Source organism: Pseudophryne corroboree, chromosome 10 (genome assembly GCF_028390025.1).
Source record: "Pseudophryne corroboree isolate aPseCor3 chromosome 10, aPseCor3.hap2, whole genome shotgun sequence".
NCBI classification, from domain to species: Eukaryota; Metazoa; Chordata; class Amphibia; order Anura; family Myobatrachidae; genus Pseudophryne; species Pseudophryne corroboree.
In genome coordinates this window covers 149,307,059-149,326,885 of record NC_086453.1, presented here as the reverse complement: position 1 = coordinate 149,326,885, position 19,827 = coordinate 149,307,059, and the positions used below count along the sequence as shown (strand labels likewise).

Here is a 19,827-nt window from a genome sequence, read left to right as displayed (position 1 = left end):
TCAATGGTCCCTACAATCTCATTGTTCATTGGACACAGGAATTCCTCTTCGTATTATAACAAAAGGTCATAGGTTGATTCATACAGGTGGGCTGTGACAATTTCCAACTGCTCAGGTGGGTGGGAAACTGGGTTTCCCGCCGCATGGATAAGTAAGTGCAAATAATAGTAAATGGACATAAACTTCTTATGTCCATAACTATTCGCACAAGCGATTAATCTGTTTCAAACCAACACCGGAATATTGCTAATTAAATATTCTTCCGATGGATACTAAACACCACTGTATTACTCCTGTCTGACCCTTCGTATCATACAAAGAGGGATTTCTCTGTCCATGAACATACTACATTAACCAAACTTTCAGATTCTATCAAAGGGACCATAATCTACAAAATACATTATATGGTGAGAATATGTAACGAAAGATTCGCCCGCTAGACGCATACAATCTCTACCGTAAATGCGCATACCGTGCGCCTGCGGGTGCCCGCAACAGCGAGTATGCGCACGCACGGGAGAGCGCACGCATGCGCAGCAGGGACACATATGAGGTGCAAATATGGCAGTGTGCATCGTGATATTTTTCTGACTTTGACACTGTGCAAAACAACAAATGCCTTTGTACCCGTATGTCGTGCATGCGCAGAAATGCTGATTTTTAGCCTGATCGCTGCGCTGCGAACGGCAGCTAGCGATCAACTCGGAATGACCCCCCCCATGTCATATAAGGCAGGAGCAAGCTCACTGCGCTCCTGAGATTTGTGACATTATCGATCTGCTGGAAGTTTACCAGCATTCTGCTCACTGGCTATGGATGACCACAGCAGGTTTGTGTAACAGGAGCCATTTTTGTATAATGTCCAATGTATTTGAATACACGGTAAATGACAGAGAGGTTTTATAATACCCCTTTCACATCGCACAAATAACCTGGTATCAACCCGGCAATATACGGGTCAGTGTGCGGTGTGAAAGTGCCATGTCCGAATTCCCGGGTTGCTTGACCCCGTAATACAACCCGGGAATAAAGCAGTGTTATTCCCGGGTAGAATACCGGGTTAGTGGCAGTGTAAACGGATTCCGGACCCGTTTACTAGATACGGAGAGGCAGCGCGGAGATGAGCTCATCTCCCAGCGCCGCCTCCGTCTCCGCCCCCGCTATGGCAACCGTTGCTGGGTCTGGAAGCCAGGACATAGTGTCAAATGCCGGATCCCACTCGGGAAGGACCCGTTTACAATTCCCGGTTGGGATCCGGCATTGGAGATATGTAAGGGGTACTACTGGATCTCTATAGACTGGTATGTGTTTTGTTTTATCAAATAGTAAACATCCCATATTCTGCCTGGATCATGCTCATTGTACAGGATAGAGACATCGTATGACACTTCCAACCTTTTAGTATACAGGAGATTAGCTTCCCATGAACTGTACTTTACAATGAATTTTATTTCGAGCGTGCGATTAATGTTAGATTTTTTCAATCTGGATGACTGATAAGGAATGAAACATAACGATTGGGCTCTAGAACACTCATGTTATTTACAGTGATAAAGAAAGGCACATATTGCCAGTGCTTGTAGAGACTAGGGAAACAAATCTAATGCTGGGTACACACTATGTCATGTATCATTCATTATATTGATGAAAGGGAATGCAGTTAATATCCCGGCTATTGGGATCCCGGCGCTCAGGAGACCTAAGCCGGAATCCTGACAGCCGGTGAAATGCTGCCGGTTGGAATCACCACAAACGCAGGTTATTGCCACTCGTAGGTAGGTCTACGCCACCAACCGAGTGGGTCTGAAGCAGCGAGCCCGCGAGGGGACGCTGGGATTCCGACAGGCGGGGTGCCGCTATCGGTATAGTGACAGCCGACATCCTGTCAGCCGGGATATCATATGTATCCCGATGAAAGATATATTGCAAGGACACTGGCGGGAGAGTACACCCGATATGGCTGTGAATGTTGTAGTTCAAAGACCTATAGCTTTGGCCCTGCAGCACAGCTCAGGCCACATCCAACCTGCTGACTGCGCGTTATGTCGGCAGCAGAAGCCATTGACTATGATGTCAAAAAGTGGGCAGGGCATATTCAAATGACTCTGCTGCAAGAAATATCCGGAGGGGGATTGGTACGTGTGTATATCATTTGTGCATACACATTGCCATTCATTAGATCGGTCGGCCAGAAAGCCGATCCGTCAGCCAGGTGTGTACCCGGCCTGAGACACAAATTGGCTTACATAAAATGAATTGCATTTATAGTGTCTGGTTTCAAAATCAGATTCAAGTATAGGGAATAATCTTGTCTCCCTCGTTCGTACTGAAAACACATGGCAGGGATTTCTAGTTTTCAGCTAATGGGGGTATTTAGCTGAAGTCGGAAACTGCCGTCTTGTCGGAAAGACGGCAGATTCCAACTTTTTTAGGTTGGAAGGGGTTCAGCCCTATTCAATGCTGCCTCAGTTCTTCCGATAAGTCGGGAATTCCGACTCGTCGAAAAGGACGTGGATCGGCGGCCAAATCCAACAGGTTTTAGCCCAGTTTCCAACAGTGTCAATCCGACTTTAAAAAAAGTCGGGTTGGCATTGTCGGGAACGGCAATTGAATACTGAGATGTCCGATCCTTTCTGTCGGAAAGGATCCAACATCTATTGAATACACACCTATATCAGAGAATTTGAGTCCTAATTGGACAGCATAGACCAATTAATTATTAAAATTGCTATTAGGGGCAACATATACTATAACAGAATTATCAGTCCCAGACTGATTAGCACATTTGTTGTATCGAGAGTACTTGTGTTTCATAAAGGAGCTCTGATTACATACATTGTATTACATTTTCAGTTTAAATTAGTGTTATAGTAACTCGTATATCTTTGCTCCGGCAGGGTCCACAGGTTATCCACAGGATAACATTAGGACATGATGATGCAAAAGCGGATTTGCACCAAATGATCAAAGCTTTCAGCCTCCCAGCATGCAACGGGCCCGTCCATCTATCCCTGCCTCCCGGCTCAGGCAAATCAGTTTTTTGTTTGGTGCGGCAGGAGCCGGTCCACGGTCAATGGGCTGCTGGTTTTTAGCAGCCACAAGCTTTTTTATTTTATTTTTATAGTCTAACTATTTATTTTGAGCGATCTTGTATAAAAAAGCGTCTTATAAAGAGTCGCTCCAGTAACTCTGCCGGATCGTGTTTTATGGTCTACAAGACCTTTTTCTTATTTGTCCAGATACTTTTAGTGCTAAACACATTTTATATAAACCAATCACCTGTTCTCATTCTGCCACGGTTTTACATTAGCGGTTTAAGCTTTGATTTATTAATTATACACATCGAATCTACAGTAATTACACAATTATTTATACCTTTCTTCAAAAACAGGAAGTACAATTTATTTTTCTGTTCAAAGACCATTTCATACATCACTATTGGCATCATTATTTTTCTTCTAACAGTGGAGTTATACATCCTACTTATTAGATTAACTTGGCATTTCCCAAACTCCACCATTGCAGTGCATATTTTAAGACTATCCATACCGTATCTCAGTCAATTTGGTTTAACCATCTGCACTCAAGCATGGATATCCTTAAAGCCTGGACTGTAATGGCGGAGTTTGGGATAATAAGAATTTACTTACCGATAATTCTATTTCTCTGAGTCCGTAGTGGATGCTGGGGTTCCTGAAAGGACCATGGGGAATAGCGGCTCCGCAGGAGACAGGGCACAAAAAGTAAAGCTTTTCCAGATCAGGTGGTGTGCACTGGCTCCTCCCCCCATGACCCCCCTCCAGACTCCAGTTAGGTACTGTGCCCGGACGAGCGTACACAATAAGGGAGGATTTTGAATCCCGGGTAAGACTCATACCAGCCACACCAATCACACCGTACAACTTGTGATCTAAACCCAGTTAACAGTATGATAACAGAGGAGCCTCTGAAAGATGGCTCCCTAACAATAACCCGAATTAGTTAACAATAACTATGTACAAGTATTGCAGATAATCCGCACTTGGGATGGGCGCCCAGCATCCACTACGGACTCCGAGAAATAGAATTATCGGTAAGTAAATTCTTATTTTCTCTATCGTCCTAGTGGATGCTGGGGTTCCTGAAAGGACCATGGGGATTATACCAAAGCTCCCAAACGGGCGGGAGAGTGCGGATGACTCTGCAGCACCGAATGAGAGAACTCCAGGTCCTCTTTTGCCAGGGTATCAAATTTGTAGAATTTTACAAACGTGTTCTCCCCTGACCACGTAGCTGCTCGGCAGAGTTGTAATGCCGAGACCCCTCGGGCAGCCGCCCAAGATGAGCCCACCTTCCTTGTGGAATGGGCCCTAACAGATTTAGGCTGTGGCAGGCCTGCCACAGAATGTGCAAGTTGAATTGTGTTACAAATCCAACGAGCAATCGACTGCTTAGAAGCAGGCGCACCCAACTTGTTGGGTGCATACAGTATAAACAGCGAGTCAGATTTTCTGACTCCAGCCGTCCTTGAAATGTATATTTTTAAAGCTCTGACAACGTCCAACAACTTGGAGTCCTCCAAGTCGCTTGTAGCCGCAGGCACTACAATAGGCTGGTTCAGGTGAAACGCTGATACCACCTTAGGGAGAAAATGCGGACGCGTCCGCAGCTCTGCCCTATCCGAATGGAAAATTAAATAAGGGCTTTTATAAGATAAAGCCGCCAGTTCAGATACTCTCCTGGCGGAAGCCAGGGCCAGTAACATAGTCACTTTCCATGTGAGATATTTCAAATCCACATTTTTTAGTGGTTCAAACCAATGGGATTTGAGGAAATCTAAAACTACATTTAGATCCCACGGTGCCACCGGAGGCACCACAGGAGGCTGTATATGCAGTACTCCTTTGACAAAAGTCTGGACCTCAGGGACTGAGGCCAATTCTTTTTGGAAGAATATTGACAGGGCCGAAATTTGAACCTTAATAGATCCCAATTTGAGACCCATAGACAATCCTGATTGCAGGAAATGTAGGAAACGACCCAGTTGAAATTCCTCCGTCGGAGCACTCCGATCCTCGCACCACGCAACATATTTCCGCCAAATGCGGTGATAATGCTTCGCGGTGACTTCCTTTCTTGCCTTAATCAAGGTAGGAATGACTTCTTCTGGAATGCCTTTTCCTTTTAGGATCTGGCGTTCAACCGCCATGCCGTCAAACGCAGCCGCGGTAAGTCTTGAAAGAGGCAGGGACCCTGTTGAAGCAGGTCCCTTCTCAGAGGTAGAGGCCACGGATCGTCCGTGACCATCTCTTGAAGTTCCGGGTACCAAGACCTTCTTGGCCAATCCGGAGCCACTAGTATCGTTCTTACTCCGCTTTGCCGTATGATTCTCAATACCTTTGGTATGAGAGGCAGAGGAGGAAACACATACACCGACTGGTACACCCAAGGTGTTACCAGCGCGTCCACAGCTATTGCCTGCGGATCTCTTGACCTGGCGCAATACCTGTCCAGTTTTTTGTTGAGGCGAGACGCCATCATGTCCACCATTGGTCTTTCCCAACGGTTTATTAGCATGTGGAAAACTTCTGGATGAAGTCCCCACTCTCCCGGGTGAAGATCGTGTCTGCTGAGGAAGTCTGCTTCCCAGTTGTCCACGCCCGGGATGAACACTGCTGACAGTGCTATCACGTGATTCTCCGCCCAGCGAAGGATCCTGGCAGCTTCTGCCATTGCACTCCTGCTTCTTGTGCCGCCCTGTCTGTTTACATGGGCGACTGCCGTGATGTTGTCCGACTGGATCAACACCGGTCTTCCTTGAAGCAGAGGTTCCGCCTGGCTTAGAGCATTGTAGATTGCTCTTGGTTCCAGAATGTTTATGTGAAGAGACTTTTCCAGGCTCGACCACACTCCCTGGAAGTTTCTTCCTTGTGTGACTGCTCCCCAGCCTCTCAGGCTGGCGTCCGTGGTCACCAGGATCCAATCCTGTATGCCGAATCTGCGGCCCTCCAATAGATGAGCCCTCTGCAACCACCACAGAAGAGATACCCTTGTCCTTGGAGACAGGGTTATCCGCAGGTGCATCTGAAGATGCGACCCTGACCATTTGTCCAACAGATCCCTTTGGAAAATTCTTGCATGGAATCTGCCGAATGGAATTGCTTCGTAAGAAGCCACCATTTTTCCCAGGACTCTTGTGCATTGATGTACAGACACCTTTCCTGGTTTTAGGAGGTTCCTGACCAGGTCGGATAACTCCTTGGCTTTTTCCTCGGGAAGAAAAACCTTTTTCTGAACCGTGTCCAGAATCATCCCTAGGAACAGCAGACGAGTTGTCGGCATTAATTGGGATTTTGGAATATTCAGAATCCATCCGTGCTGCTTTAGCACCTCTTGAGATAGTGCTAATCCCATCTCTAGCTGTTCTCTGGACCTTGCCCTTATTAGGAGATCGTCCAAGTATGGGATAATTAATACGCCTTTTCTTCGAAGAAGAATCATCATCTCGGCCATTACCTTTGTAAAGACCCGAGGTGCCGTGGACAAACCAAACGGCAGCGTCTGAAACTGATAGTGACAGTTTTGTACAACGAACCTGAGGTACCCCTGGTGTGAGGGGTAAATTTCTTCCAGGTTCGCTATCACTGCTCTGAGTGACTCCATCTTGAACTTGAACTTCTTTATGTACAGGTTCAAGGACTTCAGATTTAGAATAGGCCTTACCGAGCCATCCGGCTTCGGTACCACAAATAGAGTGGAATAATACCCCTTCCCTTGTTGTAGAAGAGGTACCTTGACTATCACCTGCTGAGAGTACAGCTTGTGAATGGCTTCCAAAACCGTCTCCCTTTCGGAGGGGGACGTTGGTAAAGCAGACTTCAGGAAACGGCGAGGTGGATCTGTCTCTAATTCCAACCTGTACCCCTGAGATATTATCTGCAGGATCCAGGGATCTACCTGCGAGTGAGCCCACTGCGCGCTGTAATTTTTGAGACGACCGCCCACCGTCCCCGAGTCCGCTTGAGAAGCCCCAGCGTCATGCTGAGGCTTTTGTAGAAGCCGGGGAGGGCTTCTGTTCCTGGGAAGGAGCTGCCTGTTGCTGTCTCTTCCCTCGACCTCTGCCTCGTGGCAGATATGAATAGCCCTTTGCTCTCTTATTTTTAAAGGAACGAAAGGGCTGCGGTTGAAAAGTCGGTGCCTTTTTCTGTTGGGGAGTGACTTGAGGTAGAAAGGTGGATTTCCCGGCTGTAGCCGTGGCCACCAAATCTGATAGACCGACTCCAAATAACTCCTCCCCTTTATACGGCAAAACTTCCATATGCCGTTTTGAATCCGCATCGCCTGTCCACTGTCGCGTCCATAAAGCTCTTCTGGCCGAAATGGACATAGCACTTACCCGTGATGCCAGTGTGCAGATATCCCTCTGTGCATCACGCATATAAAGAAATGCATCCTTTATTTGTTCTAACGACAGTAAAATATTGTCCCTGTCCAGGGTATCAATATTTTCAATCAGGGACTCTGACCAAACTACCCCAGCACTGCACATCCAGGCAGTCGCTATAGCTGGTCGTAGTATAACACCTGCATGTGTGTATATACTTTTTTGGATATTTTCCATCCTCCTATCTGATGGATCTTTAATAGCGGCCGTCTCAGGAGAGGGTAACGCCACTTGTTTAGATAAGCGTGTTAGCGCCTTGTCCACCCTAGGAGGTGTTTCCCAGCGCTCCCTAACCTCTGGCGGGAAAGGGTATAATGCCAATAATTTCTTTGAAATTATCAGCTTTTTATCAGGGGCAACCCACGCTTCATCACACACGTCATTTAATTCTTCTGATTCAGGAAAAACTATAGGTAGTTTTTTCACACCCCACATAATACCCTGTTTAGTGGTACCTGTAGTATCAGCTAAATGTAACGCCTCCTTCATTGCCAAAATCATATAACGTGTGGCCCTACTGGAAAATACGGTTGATTCGTCACCGTCACCACTGGAATCAGTGCCTGTGTCTGGGTCTGTGTCGACCGACTGAGGCAAAGGGCGTTTCACAGCCCCTGACGGTGTTTGAGGCGCCTGGACAGGCACTAATTGATTGTCCGGCCGCCTCATGTCGTCAAACGACTGCTTAAGCGAGTTGACGCTATCCCGTAATTCCACAAATAAAGGCATCCATTCTGGTGTCGACCCCCTAGGAGGTGACATCCCCATATTTGGCAATTGCTCCGCCTCCACACCAATATCGTCCTCATACATGTCGACACACACGTACCGACACACAGCAGACACACAGGGAATGCTCTACACGAAGACAGGACCCACTAGCCCTTTGGGGAGACAGAGGGAGAGTCTGCCAGCACACACCAAAAAAGCGCTATATATGACAGGGATAGCCTTATAATAAGTGCTCCCTTATAGCTGCTTTATATATATCAAAATATTGCCATTAAATTTGCCCCCCCTCTCTGTTTTACCCTGTTTCTGTAGTGCAGTGCAGGGGAGAGACCTGGGAGCCGTCCTGACCAGCGGAGCTGTGAGAGGAAATGGCGCCGTGTGCTGAGGAGATAGGCCCCGCCCCTTTTCCGGCGGGCTCGTCTCCCGCTATTTTGTGAATCCAGGCAGGGGTTAAATATCTCCATATAGCCTCTGGGGGCTATATGTGAGGTATTTTTAGCCTTTTAATAGGTTTTCATTTGCCTCCCAGGGCGCCCCCCCCCAGCGCCCTGCACCCTCAGTGACTGCGTGTGAAGTGTGCTGAGAGGAAAATGGCGCACAGCTGCAGTGCTGTGCGCTACCTTTAGAAGACTGCAGGAGTCTTCAGCCGCCGATTCTGGACCTCTTCTTACTTCAGCATCTGCAAGGGGGCCGGCGGCGCGGCTCCGGTGACTATCCAGGCTGTACCTGTGATCGTCCCTCTGGAGCTGATGTCCAGTAGCCAAGAAGCCAATCCATCCTGCACGCAGGTGAGTTCACTTCTTCTCCCCTCTGTCCCTCGTTGCAGTGATCCTGTTGCCAGCAGGAATCACTGTAAAATAAAAAACCTAAGCTAAACTTTCTCTAAGCAGCTCTTTATGAGAGCCACCTAGAATTGCACCCTTCTCGGCCGGGCACAAAAATCTAACTGGAGTCTGGAGGGGGGTCATGGGGGGAGGAGCCAGTGCACACCACCTGATCTGGAAAAGCTTTACTTTTTGTGCCCTGTCTCCTGCGGAGCCGCTATTCCCCATGGTCCTTTCAGGAACCCCAGCATCCACTAGGACGATAGAGAAATTCAATATATGCATCTTATATTTTCACCAAGGCTAACATCAGTTAAGTCTTACCACTTTAGGTATGGAGATTTCAGCCACCAAAAATTCAGGGTGTCCTTCAGGAGGTTCTGCCATGATGGAGTATTCAGGTACCACTGGTGAGCTAGGAAAATACACCACAGAAAATAGAATTTTAATGATCTACCTACCTAATTTAATTTTAATTATCTACTAGTAAATCCTTTTCTCGTAGTCCATAAGGGATATTGGGGAGACTTCGTACGATGGGGTATAGACGGGGTCCAAAGGAGCCGGTGCACTTTAAATTTCTTCACTGGGTGTGCTGGCTCCTCCCCTCTATGCCCCCTCCCACAGACAGTTATAGATAAAACAGTGTCCAAAGAAGAAAGGACATATATGAGAGAAGGAACATAACAACAAATGAGTGGTGAGATTTATATACCAGCACACCACGAACATACAACAACCAGCAACGGCAGGTAACAACAGCAACGGCTGAACAGGTAACCACATAAAAAAGAACCTGCAGAAAAGTCTACGCACTGAGGTGGGCGACAAATATCCCTTATGGACTACGAGAAAAGGATTTACCGGTAGGTAATTAAATCCCTATTTTCTTTAGCATCCATAAGGGATATTGCGGAGACTTGGTACAATAGGGATGTCCCAAAGCTTTCAGAAGGGGCGGGAACGTGTGGAGACTTCTGCAGCACCGCCTGCCCAAACTGGGTATCCTCCTTAGCCAGGGTATCAAACTTGTAGAACTTCACAAAAGTGTTCTTGCCCAACCAGGTAGCAGCTCGGCATAGTTGCAAGGCCGAGACTCCACGGGCAGCCACCAAGGAAGAGCCCACCGATCTTGTAGAATGGGCCTTCAGAGACTTAGGAACAGGTAAGGCTGCCGACACACAGGCCTGTTGGATAGTAAGCCTAAGCCAATGAGCAATGGGCTGCTTTGAAGCAGGACAACCCTTTTTCTGTGCATTATAGAGCACGAACAAGGAACCTGTCTTTCTATTTCGAGCCGCCCGCCTGACATAAAATCTTCAAGGCTCGCACAGCATCCAATGCCTCCGGAGGAGCAGAAGTGTCAGAACTTGACGGAACCACAATAGGTTGATTCAGGTGAAATGCAGAGACAACCTTCGGCAGGAACTGCTGTCTAGTCCGGAGCTCCGGTCTGTCCTCATAAAAGACCAAGTATGGACTTTTACATGATAAGGCCGCCACTTCTAAGACACGTCTAGCAGAAACCAGGGCCAGTAAAATCACCGTCTTCCACGTGAGGTGCTTGTCTTCTACAGTCATCAGAGGCTCAAACCAGGATGACTGTAGAAATTCCAACACCACATTCAAATCCCAGGGTGCCGTAGGCGGCACAAAAAGGAGGTTGTATGTGAAGTACCCCTTGCAAGAAGGTCTGAACTTCAGGCAACAGTGCCAAATTCTTCAGAAAGAAAATGAACAGAGCTGAATTCTGGACCTTAATGGAATCCAGACGTAAGCCCTTATCCACACCAGCCTGCAGGAAACGTCAGAAACTTCCCAAGTGGAACTCTGCAGATGGATACGTGCGTTCCTTGCACCAGGAGACATATCTTCTCCAGATATGATGATAGTGTTTTGACGTCACAGGTTTCCTGGCCTGAACCATGGTAGCAATAACCTTTTTTGGAAAGGCCCTTGTGAGCAAGGATATTCCGCTCAACCTCCATGCCGTCAAACGAAGTCGCCGTAAGTCCGGGTAGACAAATGGTCCTTGTTGAAGAAGATCTCTTCTCAGTGGCAAAGGCCAAGGGTCTTCGACGGACATGTCCAGAAGATCCGCGTACCACGCCCCCCGAGGCGATTCCAGGGTAATCAGAATTGCCTGGACTCCTTGATTTCTGATTCGCTTGAGCACCCTTGGGAGCAACGGAATCTGAGGAAACAGGTAGACCAGCCGGTAAGGCCAAGGCGACGTCAGTGCATCCACTGCCCTCGCCTGGGGGTCCCTGGTTCGTGAGCAATACCAGTGAAGCTTCTTGTTGAGTCGAGAAGCCATCATGTCTATTTGTGGGCAGCCCCACCAGTCAATGATCTGCTGAAACACCTGATGGCGGACACCCACTCAGAGATCGTGACGACTCAGGAAGTCCGCTTTCCAGTTGACCACTTCCGGAATGAAGATTGCTGACATTGCTCTTGCATTTCTTTCCGCCCACAGGAGTATCTTTGACACCTCTCACATGCAGGCTCTGCTTTTTGTCCCTATTTGCTGATCGATGTACGCCACTGCTGTGGCGTTGTCCGACTGTACTTGGATCACGTGATCCTTGAGCAGAGGACTGGTCTGAAGCAGAGCAAAGTAGATCGCCTGAAGTTCACGAATGTTGATTGGAAGGAGGGCTTCGTGGGCTGACCACCTGCCCTGGAATTGCGCCCCTTGGGTGACAGCTCCCCATCCTCTCAGACTCGCATCCGTCGTGAGGAGGAACCAATCCTGAATCCCAAAACTCCAGCCTTCCAGGAGATTGAAGGACTGCAGCCACCACAGGAGGGAAATCCTGGCCTGAGGTGACAGCCGTATCATCCAGTGCATCTGTAGATGTGATCCGGACTTGCTCAGGAGATCCAGTTGAAATGTTCTGGCATGGAACCTCCCATATTGGATCGCCTCATATGAGGCGACAATCTTCCCCAACAATCTTATACAATGATAGATGGATACTCGAGCAGGTCGGAGCACCATGCGGACTATCTCTTGAAGTGTTCTCGCTTTGTCCTCCGGGAGGAACACCTTCTGGGCCACAGTATCCAATAACATCCCCAGGAACAGGAGCCGCTGAGCTGGATCCAGGTGGGACTTCGGTAAATTGAGAGTCCACCCATGGTGTAATAGAAGTTGGATAGTGTGGTCCATATGGAGCAATAAAAGCTCCCTGGATCTTGCTCTTATCAGAAGATCATCCAGGTAAGGGACAACATTGACCCCCTGGACCCGGAGCTAGTCCATCATCTCCGCCACTACCTTTGTGAATACCCTCGGAGCTGTGAACAGGCCAAAGGGCAGTGCCTGGAACTAGTAGTGGTGGTCGTCCAGCAGGGCAAACCTCAGATAAGACTGATGAGGTGGCCAAATAGGAATATGAAGGTAGGCGTCCTTGATATCCAAGGAAACCATGAATTCATGCTCTTCCAGGCCTGCAATCACTGCTCTCAAGGATTCCATTTTGAACTTGAACACCTTCAAGGACTTTAGATTCAAAATGGGCCTTACCGAACCGTCCGGCTTTGGTACCACAAACAGGTTGGAGTAACAACCCCTGCCTCGTTGTGATATTGGTGCTGGAACAATGCCTGTGAAGTTTTCTTGCTTCTCATACTCACCCGGCTTCAGTCTTCCGGCTCTGCGAGGGGAACGGCGGCGTGGCTCTGGGGCGGACGGCGAGGGTGAGATCCCTCTGGAGCTAATGGTGTCCAGTAGCCTAAGAAGCAGGACCTAGCTTCAGAGAGTAGGGCTGCTTCTCTCCCCTCAGTCCCACGATGCAGGGAGTCTGTATGCCAGCAGAGATCCCTGAAAATAAAAAACCTAACAAAAAACTTTCTATCAGCAAACTCAGGAGAGCTCACTGAAAAGCACCCAGCTCCTCTGGGCACAGAATCAAACTGAGGACTGGAGGAGGGGCAGAGAGGGAGGAGCCAGTGCACACCAGGAACTCAATTCTTTCTTAAAGTGCCCATGTCTCCTGCGGAGCCCGTCTCTCCCCATGGTCCTTACGGAGTCCCCAGCATCCTCTAGGACGTTAGAGAAAGTGACATTAGGCTTTTTTTGTGTAAAGAAAAACGACTGCTGTGACTCAGCGCCCTCTAGAGGGAGCTTTAACACGTCCCGTATAGCCAGAATGAGGGGTTCAATACCCTGAGCAGAAGTGGAATCCCCACTAACGGGATCCAAGTCATCCCCATCCTCCTGTATTTCCTCATCTGAATCAGAGAGTAGAGCAGGTAAACCACGCTTTTGTGGTCCTGAGTTAGAGAGGGAGGCTGTGTAACATCTGCCCTAGCAGCTAAGTCTGCAACAGCCTGTTGTAGTAGCTGAGTTTTCTGAACATTAGCAGTGAGGTTTGATGACATATCAGACATCATAGTCTTAAGAGCCCCTAACCAGGATGGCTCTGGTCACTCTCCCCCAGCCCCTTCACTGAGCTGTGAAGATTGGCTGCATTGTTCACATGAAACAGAATCAGATAAGGGAGAGAATCTGGTGTGGCATACACTGCATAGTTTGCGTTTACCCATGTTCGCAGTAATCACAATGGTATACACAGACTTATTAAGCCTGCCCTTACTGTACGTGAGAGGAGACACACAGAGAGAGAAGACCAGCACACCCAAGCTGTACAGCCTCAGTGAGGCGGTCAGCTTACTATATCACAGTGAAACACAAATGATTTCTGTCCTGTATAGGACACAGATTGTGTACAATAGTGGCTCCCCCCCTTTGCTACACCCTGTACCAGTTTTCCACCGTGTCTTGCGAGTCAGGAGGAGCTGTGTGTGCTTGTGCTGCTGCATTAAGCAGAGGAAGGTGCCAAAATGCCGCTGGTCCCGCTCTGAGGTAGCTCTGTCCCCCCGCATGGCGCCGGAGCTACAGAGATTTTTACACTGGCAATGTCACCTAGAATGCTGAAAAAACATCACACAAGTGGTAGTTTAAGCCACCGCTAGCCAGTGCACACGGGGGGCCTCTAGCGGGCCCCCCCAGGAGGGTCCCATATGCCGCAACCGCGTTTAGCCACACCATGAACCGGGGGACCCCACTAGCAGGGCCCCCAGCTTGTACTCACCACAGTCGTCACCTTCAGGCATTTGTTAGGGGTGTGCGGCATGCTGCAATTGTGACAGCTAAGGCATGGTGCTCCACTGAACAAACAACCTCTCGGGACGGTGGTCCTGCAGCGGGGAAGCGGCTCTGACACCTCGCAAGGCCTGTGACGGCCTTCCCCCTAACTCCACGGTGCAGGTATGCTGTTGCCCAAACAGCATTCCAAAAATAATAAAAGTTTAAAAGAAACTAAAGAAAACTCTCTGGAGCTGCAGAGATGTGCATCCTCTCCTCAGGGCACTTTTTTCTAAACTGCCCGTGAAGGGGCAGCACACCCAGTGAAGAAATTTAAAGGTGCACCGGCTCCATTGGACCCCGTCTATACCCCACGTACTAAGTCTCCCCAATATCCCTTATGGATGCTAGAGAAACAAATCAGTACATTTAGCAACAATAGTGATAAAGCCTAACTAGTCAGACAAATTCCCCAAGCACATTGCAATGGGCCAGTAAAACGGACTTGCATCCTACATAAAATGCAGAGATCTCAGTTACATAAATTTGCAAATATATGGTAAGCTGCCATCCATGGCAAGTTGTCTCTGCTCTGGTGGTTCTACACTACATTATAATAGCACTAATTTGGGTCATATAATTATATATTAGCTGGGGGAATTTGATTTGTTTTTTCTTGTCTAGATTAACCCCTCCCTTACAAGCACCTGCGATGGGCCAATAAGCTGACTGAGCAACTTCCATTCTGTATATCACGTACGAATATACACAATATAAATATACAGTACCTTTGAATTTCTGAAATTAAAGACTTGCTTGGAGGAAGCTGTGTGGACCTAAAGAAGGAATGAAAGTAGTGTGAGATAGCTAGCAACTTTAATGGCAAAACCCAAGACTGGACGTATAGAAATAACATATAAAAATTGCACTTTTGTATTTAGTTTATAACTCTATAAATAAAGCCCAAACAATTGTATAGAAAGAATCTCTAGTGTAACTGACCTATTGCCAGAGCTCATCTGAGGTTCAGTAAGTTGTGAATGAGGTGACATGTATGTTGATATGATTTGTTAGCAACAGGGGCATTTTTTTAGAGAATATAAAAGCATCTTCGCCAAAAAAAGTAGCAGCAGTAAACAGCAAGGAGGTATAAAAGAGCATGCTCTTACTTGCACTTACTACAAGGGCATAACCTTAGCCCACCAGTTACTTATTAAAATAAACAAGCAGTGCATATCATTAGATGGTTCAGCATTCTAAAACCTTGTACACGAATGCACAAGTGCTTGCACACAGTGACAAGCGTTCCCTTCATGACACCCATAGAGGGAGAATAGATCCTGTGGCGAGCGCAGTGAGCCACCGTGCCTGCAGCGTGGTTAGCGCAGCGAGCCCACAAGGGGCTTTCTAGTGCTTGCCCCACTGCCGGCATATTGGTGGCTGGGCTCCCACTGTCGGAATCATGACATCCGGAATCCCGGCCGCCGGTAATAGGTACGTACTCACCATATTTATACCAAGATGTTCAGCACATTTATATTAATGTTTCTAGTGAGTCGGTTGAAAACAGATTTCTAAACTCAAATCAGCTGCTCTGTAGCAGTGAGGGTTAAATGTTTTGTAGAGAGGTGGAACCCGGCAACATAGAAATAATCTGGACATCTATCAAAGCCACCTGTGGGGAAATCTGCTTATTTTTTTGCCACCAACTACAAAATAAAATTAATTTAAGAAGGTGTTCTCCTGCAGAGTCCACAGTAGTATCCACAGGATATACATTAGGATATGAGGTAGCGTTAGCGGAATGGCACCAATGATCAAAGCTTTCGGCCTCCCAGAATGCAATGAGCCAGTCTCCTATATCCCCCCACCTCCTGGCTCAGGCAATTCAGTTTTTTGTTTGGTGTGGCAGGACTGAATCCAGACGTGGCTGAAGAGTCGAAGACGTGCCCCCACCGGAGCGGACTCCCCCAGTGGAGCCCCAGCATCATGCGGTGGATTTAGTAGAAGCCGGGGAGGACTTCTGTTCTTGGGAACTGGCCGTAGCAGGCATTCTTTTCCCTTTACCCTTACCTCTGATTTGTAAGGTAAAACTTCCATATGCCTTTTTGAGTCGGCGTCACCCGTCCACTGGCGGGTCCACAGTGCTCGCCTAGCAGAAATCGCCATGGCGTTGGCCCTTGAACCTAGTAGGCCGGCGTCTCTCTGAGCGTCCCTCATATATAAGACTGCGTCTTTGATGTGACCTAAGATCCACAAAATGGTATCCCTATCTAGGGTATCCATATCAGCTGACAAGGTATCTGTCCAAGCTGCTACCGCGCTACAAACCCAAGCCGATGCTATTGCCGGTCTGAGCAAAGCACCCGTATGTGTATAAATTGATTTTAAAGTCGCTTCCTGTCTGCGGTCAGCAGGATTATTGAGGGCCGCCGTGTCTGGAGACGGTAGCGCCACCTTCTTGGATAAGCGCGTCAAAGCCTTGTCTACCCTGGGCGAGGATTCCCACCGTACCCTGTCCTGTGCCGGGAAAGGATACGCCATAAGAATTCTTTTGGGAATCTGCAGTTTTTTGTCTGGAGTTTCCCAAGCTTTTACAAATAATGCGTTCAGCTCATGAGATGGGGGAAATGTCACCTCAGGTTTCTTTCCTTAAACATGTGTACCCTCGTGTCAAGGACAGAGGGGTCATCTGTGATATGCAAAACATCTTTTATTGCAATAATCATATAATCAATACTTTTTGCCACCCTTGGGTGTAACCTTGCATCATCGTAGTCGACACTGGAGTCAGAATCCGTGTCGGTATCATTGTCTGCCATTTGGGAAAGGGGACGTTTTTGAGACCCTGAAGAGGACACAGTCAAAGCCATGGATTGACTCCCTGCTTTTTCCCTGGACTCTGCTTTGTCCAACCTCTTATGTATTAATGTCACATTTGCATTTAAAACATTCCACATGTCCAACCAATCAGGTGTCGGCGTTGCCGACGAAGACACCACAATCATCTGCTCGACCTCCTCCTTAGAAGAGCCTTCCGCTTCAGACATGCCGACACACTCGTACTGACACCCCCACACACACAGGGATATTTATATGGAGACAGATCCCCAATAAGGCCCTATGGAGAGACAGAGAGAGAGTATGCCAGCACACACCCAGCGCCAACTGACACTGGAAAAAACAATTCCCAGCTAAATAGCGCTTTTATATATTTATGTGCATATAATACACCCACTGCGCCTTACAAGTGCCCCCCCCCTCTTTTCTGCCCTGTGTCACCGTGTTCAGCAGGGGAGAGTCCGGGGAGCCAGCTTCTCTGCAGTGTCTGTGGAGAAAATGGCGCTGGTTAGTGCTGAGGGATCAAGCTCCGCCCACTCAGCGGCGGGCTTCGGTCCCGCTCAATTTCTTTCAATACTGGTGGGGGATTCTACTATATACAGCCCACGGAGCCTATATATTCAATTTTAGCCAGTCCTAGAGGTTTAAAATTGCTGCCCAGGGCGCCCCCCCTGCGCCCATCAGTGCCTGCCGTGTGTGTTGTGTGTGGGAGCAATGGCGCGCAGCGTTACCGCTGTGCGTTACCTCAGAGAAGATATGAAGTCTTCTGCCGCCTTTGAAGTCTTCTTTCTTCTTATACTTACCCGGCTTCTATCTTCCGGCTCCGTGAGGACGGCGGAGCGGCTTCGGGACGAACGGCAAGGGGAGACCTGCGTTCCGACTCCCTCTGGAGCTAATGGTGTCCAGTAGCCTAAGAAGCAGAGCCTATCATTTAAGTAGGTCTGCTTCTCTCTCCTCAGTCCCACGATGCAGGGAGCCTGTTGCCAGCAGTGCTCCCTGAAAATAAAAAACCTAACAAAATTCTTTTTACAGAGAAACTCAGGAGAGCTCCCTGTAATGCACGCAGTCTCCTCTGGGCACAGGATCTAACTGAGGTCTGGAGGAGGGGCATAGAGGGAGGAGCCAGTGCACACCCATTCTAAAGTTCTTTATAGTGCCCATGTCTCCTGCAGAGCCCGTCTATACCCCATGGTCCTTACGGAGTCCCCAGCATCCTCTAGGACGTAAGAGAAAACCTGCTTACAAAGCCACGGCTGGCTCATAAATTGGGTGAAGTTATCTCTGGTTCCATCACAACGCATGACACACCTGGGGGCTGTATTGGATTCCAGGCTTCAGAGAGTTGTTTTCCCTCTGAACAAAATATCCACAATACAGACAAGGATTCAGGAGCTACTACACAGTCAAAGAGAATCCATTCATGCAGCAATGCGAGTGATGGGATCTATGGTGTCAACATTCGACATGGTGGAATATGCTCAATTCCACTCGAGGCCCCTTCATTCCATCTGGAAAGAATCAGACATTGGACTACATCAGACAATAAAAACTCAGACTATGGTCAGAGGTCATTAATCTGGTGGCTACAGACATCCCATCTGGACAAAGGGCAACCCTTTTGGATCTCAGCGTGGGAGATTCTGACAACGAACGGCCAGTCTTCAGGGCTGGGGAGCAGTGTCAGAAAAGTGTGCTTCCAGGGGCAGTGGACCAAGTAAGAAAGTTGCCAGCCGATAAATATATTGGAACTTAGGGCATAAATATGGCACTCACTCAGGCAAAGGACACACTTCAAGGAAAACCGGTTCAGATTCGCTTGGACAATGCAACGGCAGTAGCGTACCTCAATCATCAGGGAGGAACTCACAGCCAAAAAGCAATGAAGGAGGTAAGCTGTACGTTAAGATGCATGGAACTTCATCATCCGGCCTTGTCCACAGTGTTCGTTCTGGGAGTCCTAAACTGGGAAGCGGATTTTCTCAGTCGACAGGCCATTCATGCAAACGAATAGGCTTTACACCCAGAGGTCTTCCAGATGCTGGTAAACAAGTGGGGGCTGCCGGAGATAGACCTCATGGCTTTTCGTCAGAACAACAAACTTCCCGCATACGTGTCAAGGACAAAGGATCCCAAAGCGACCTTCGTGGATGCTCTGTCAGTGAGATGGGACTTTTGTCTGGCCTATGTGTTTCCATCAATTGCCGTGTTGCCCAGGTGGTTTTCGAAAAGTCAAACAGGTAAAGGGCGCTGTGCTACTAATAGCTCCGGCATGGCCCAGTAGACATTGGTACACAGGTCTGCAGATGCAGTCAGTGGATACTCCTTTTCTACTCCCTCAACGTCCAGATCTACTGTCTCAGAGTCCTGGTTATTACAAGCACCTGGATCGGCTGTCTTTGACGGCATGGCTCTTGAGACTTCCATCCTGAAAGCAAAAGGGATTTTCACAACAAGTAATTTAAACAATGCTTAGAGCAAGGAAACCATCCTCAGCTCACATTTATTACCGAATATGGCATGCTTATATTCAATTGTGCAGTGCCAGGAAGCTTGAGCCTAGGTCTTTCAGAGTTTCCAGAGTCCTAGTATTCCTTAAGGCAGGAATGGACAAAGGTGACTTCCTTGAGAGTTCAGGTGTCAGCACGGACTGTATGGTTTCAAAGGAAAATTGGTAACCTACAGAATATTCACACTTTTTTCCAAGGAATGCTTCAAATCCAACCTCCTTTTGTTCCTCCTACAGCTCCTTGGGATCTAAATTTAGTCCAAAAGGTGCTTCAAGTTGCCCCATTTGAACCACTGAATCAAGTGAATCTTAAATTGTTGACAGCTAAGGTTTTCTTTCTACTGGCTATTGCTTCAGCTAGAAGAGTCTCAGATTTAGGGGCATTATTATGTCGCTCTCCTTTTCT

General features: G+C 48.0%; 1 protein-coding gene across 1 annotated transcript in view; it reads right to left on the bottom strand.

The window, feature by feature from the left end:
• Nucleotides 1-19,827, bottom strand: part of PIH1D1 (PIH1 domain containing 1) — a 67,945-nt gene that overhangs the window by 15,917 nt on the left and 32,201 nt on the right. The window contains exons 8-9 of the mRNA XM_063942877.1: nt 14,863-14,910; nt 9,304-9,394 (exon numbers count right to left, since the gene is read on the bottom strand). Coding sequence (XP_063798947.1) covers nt 9,304-9,394; nt 14,863-14,910 — 139 coding nt within the window. The remainder of the gene's footprint in view (nt 1-9,303; nt 9,395-14,862; nt 14,911-19,827) is intronic.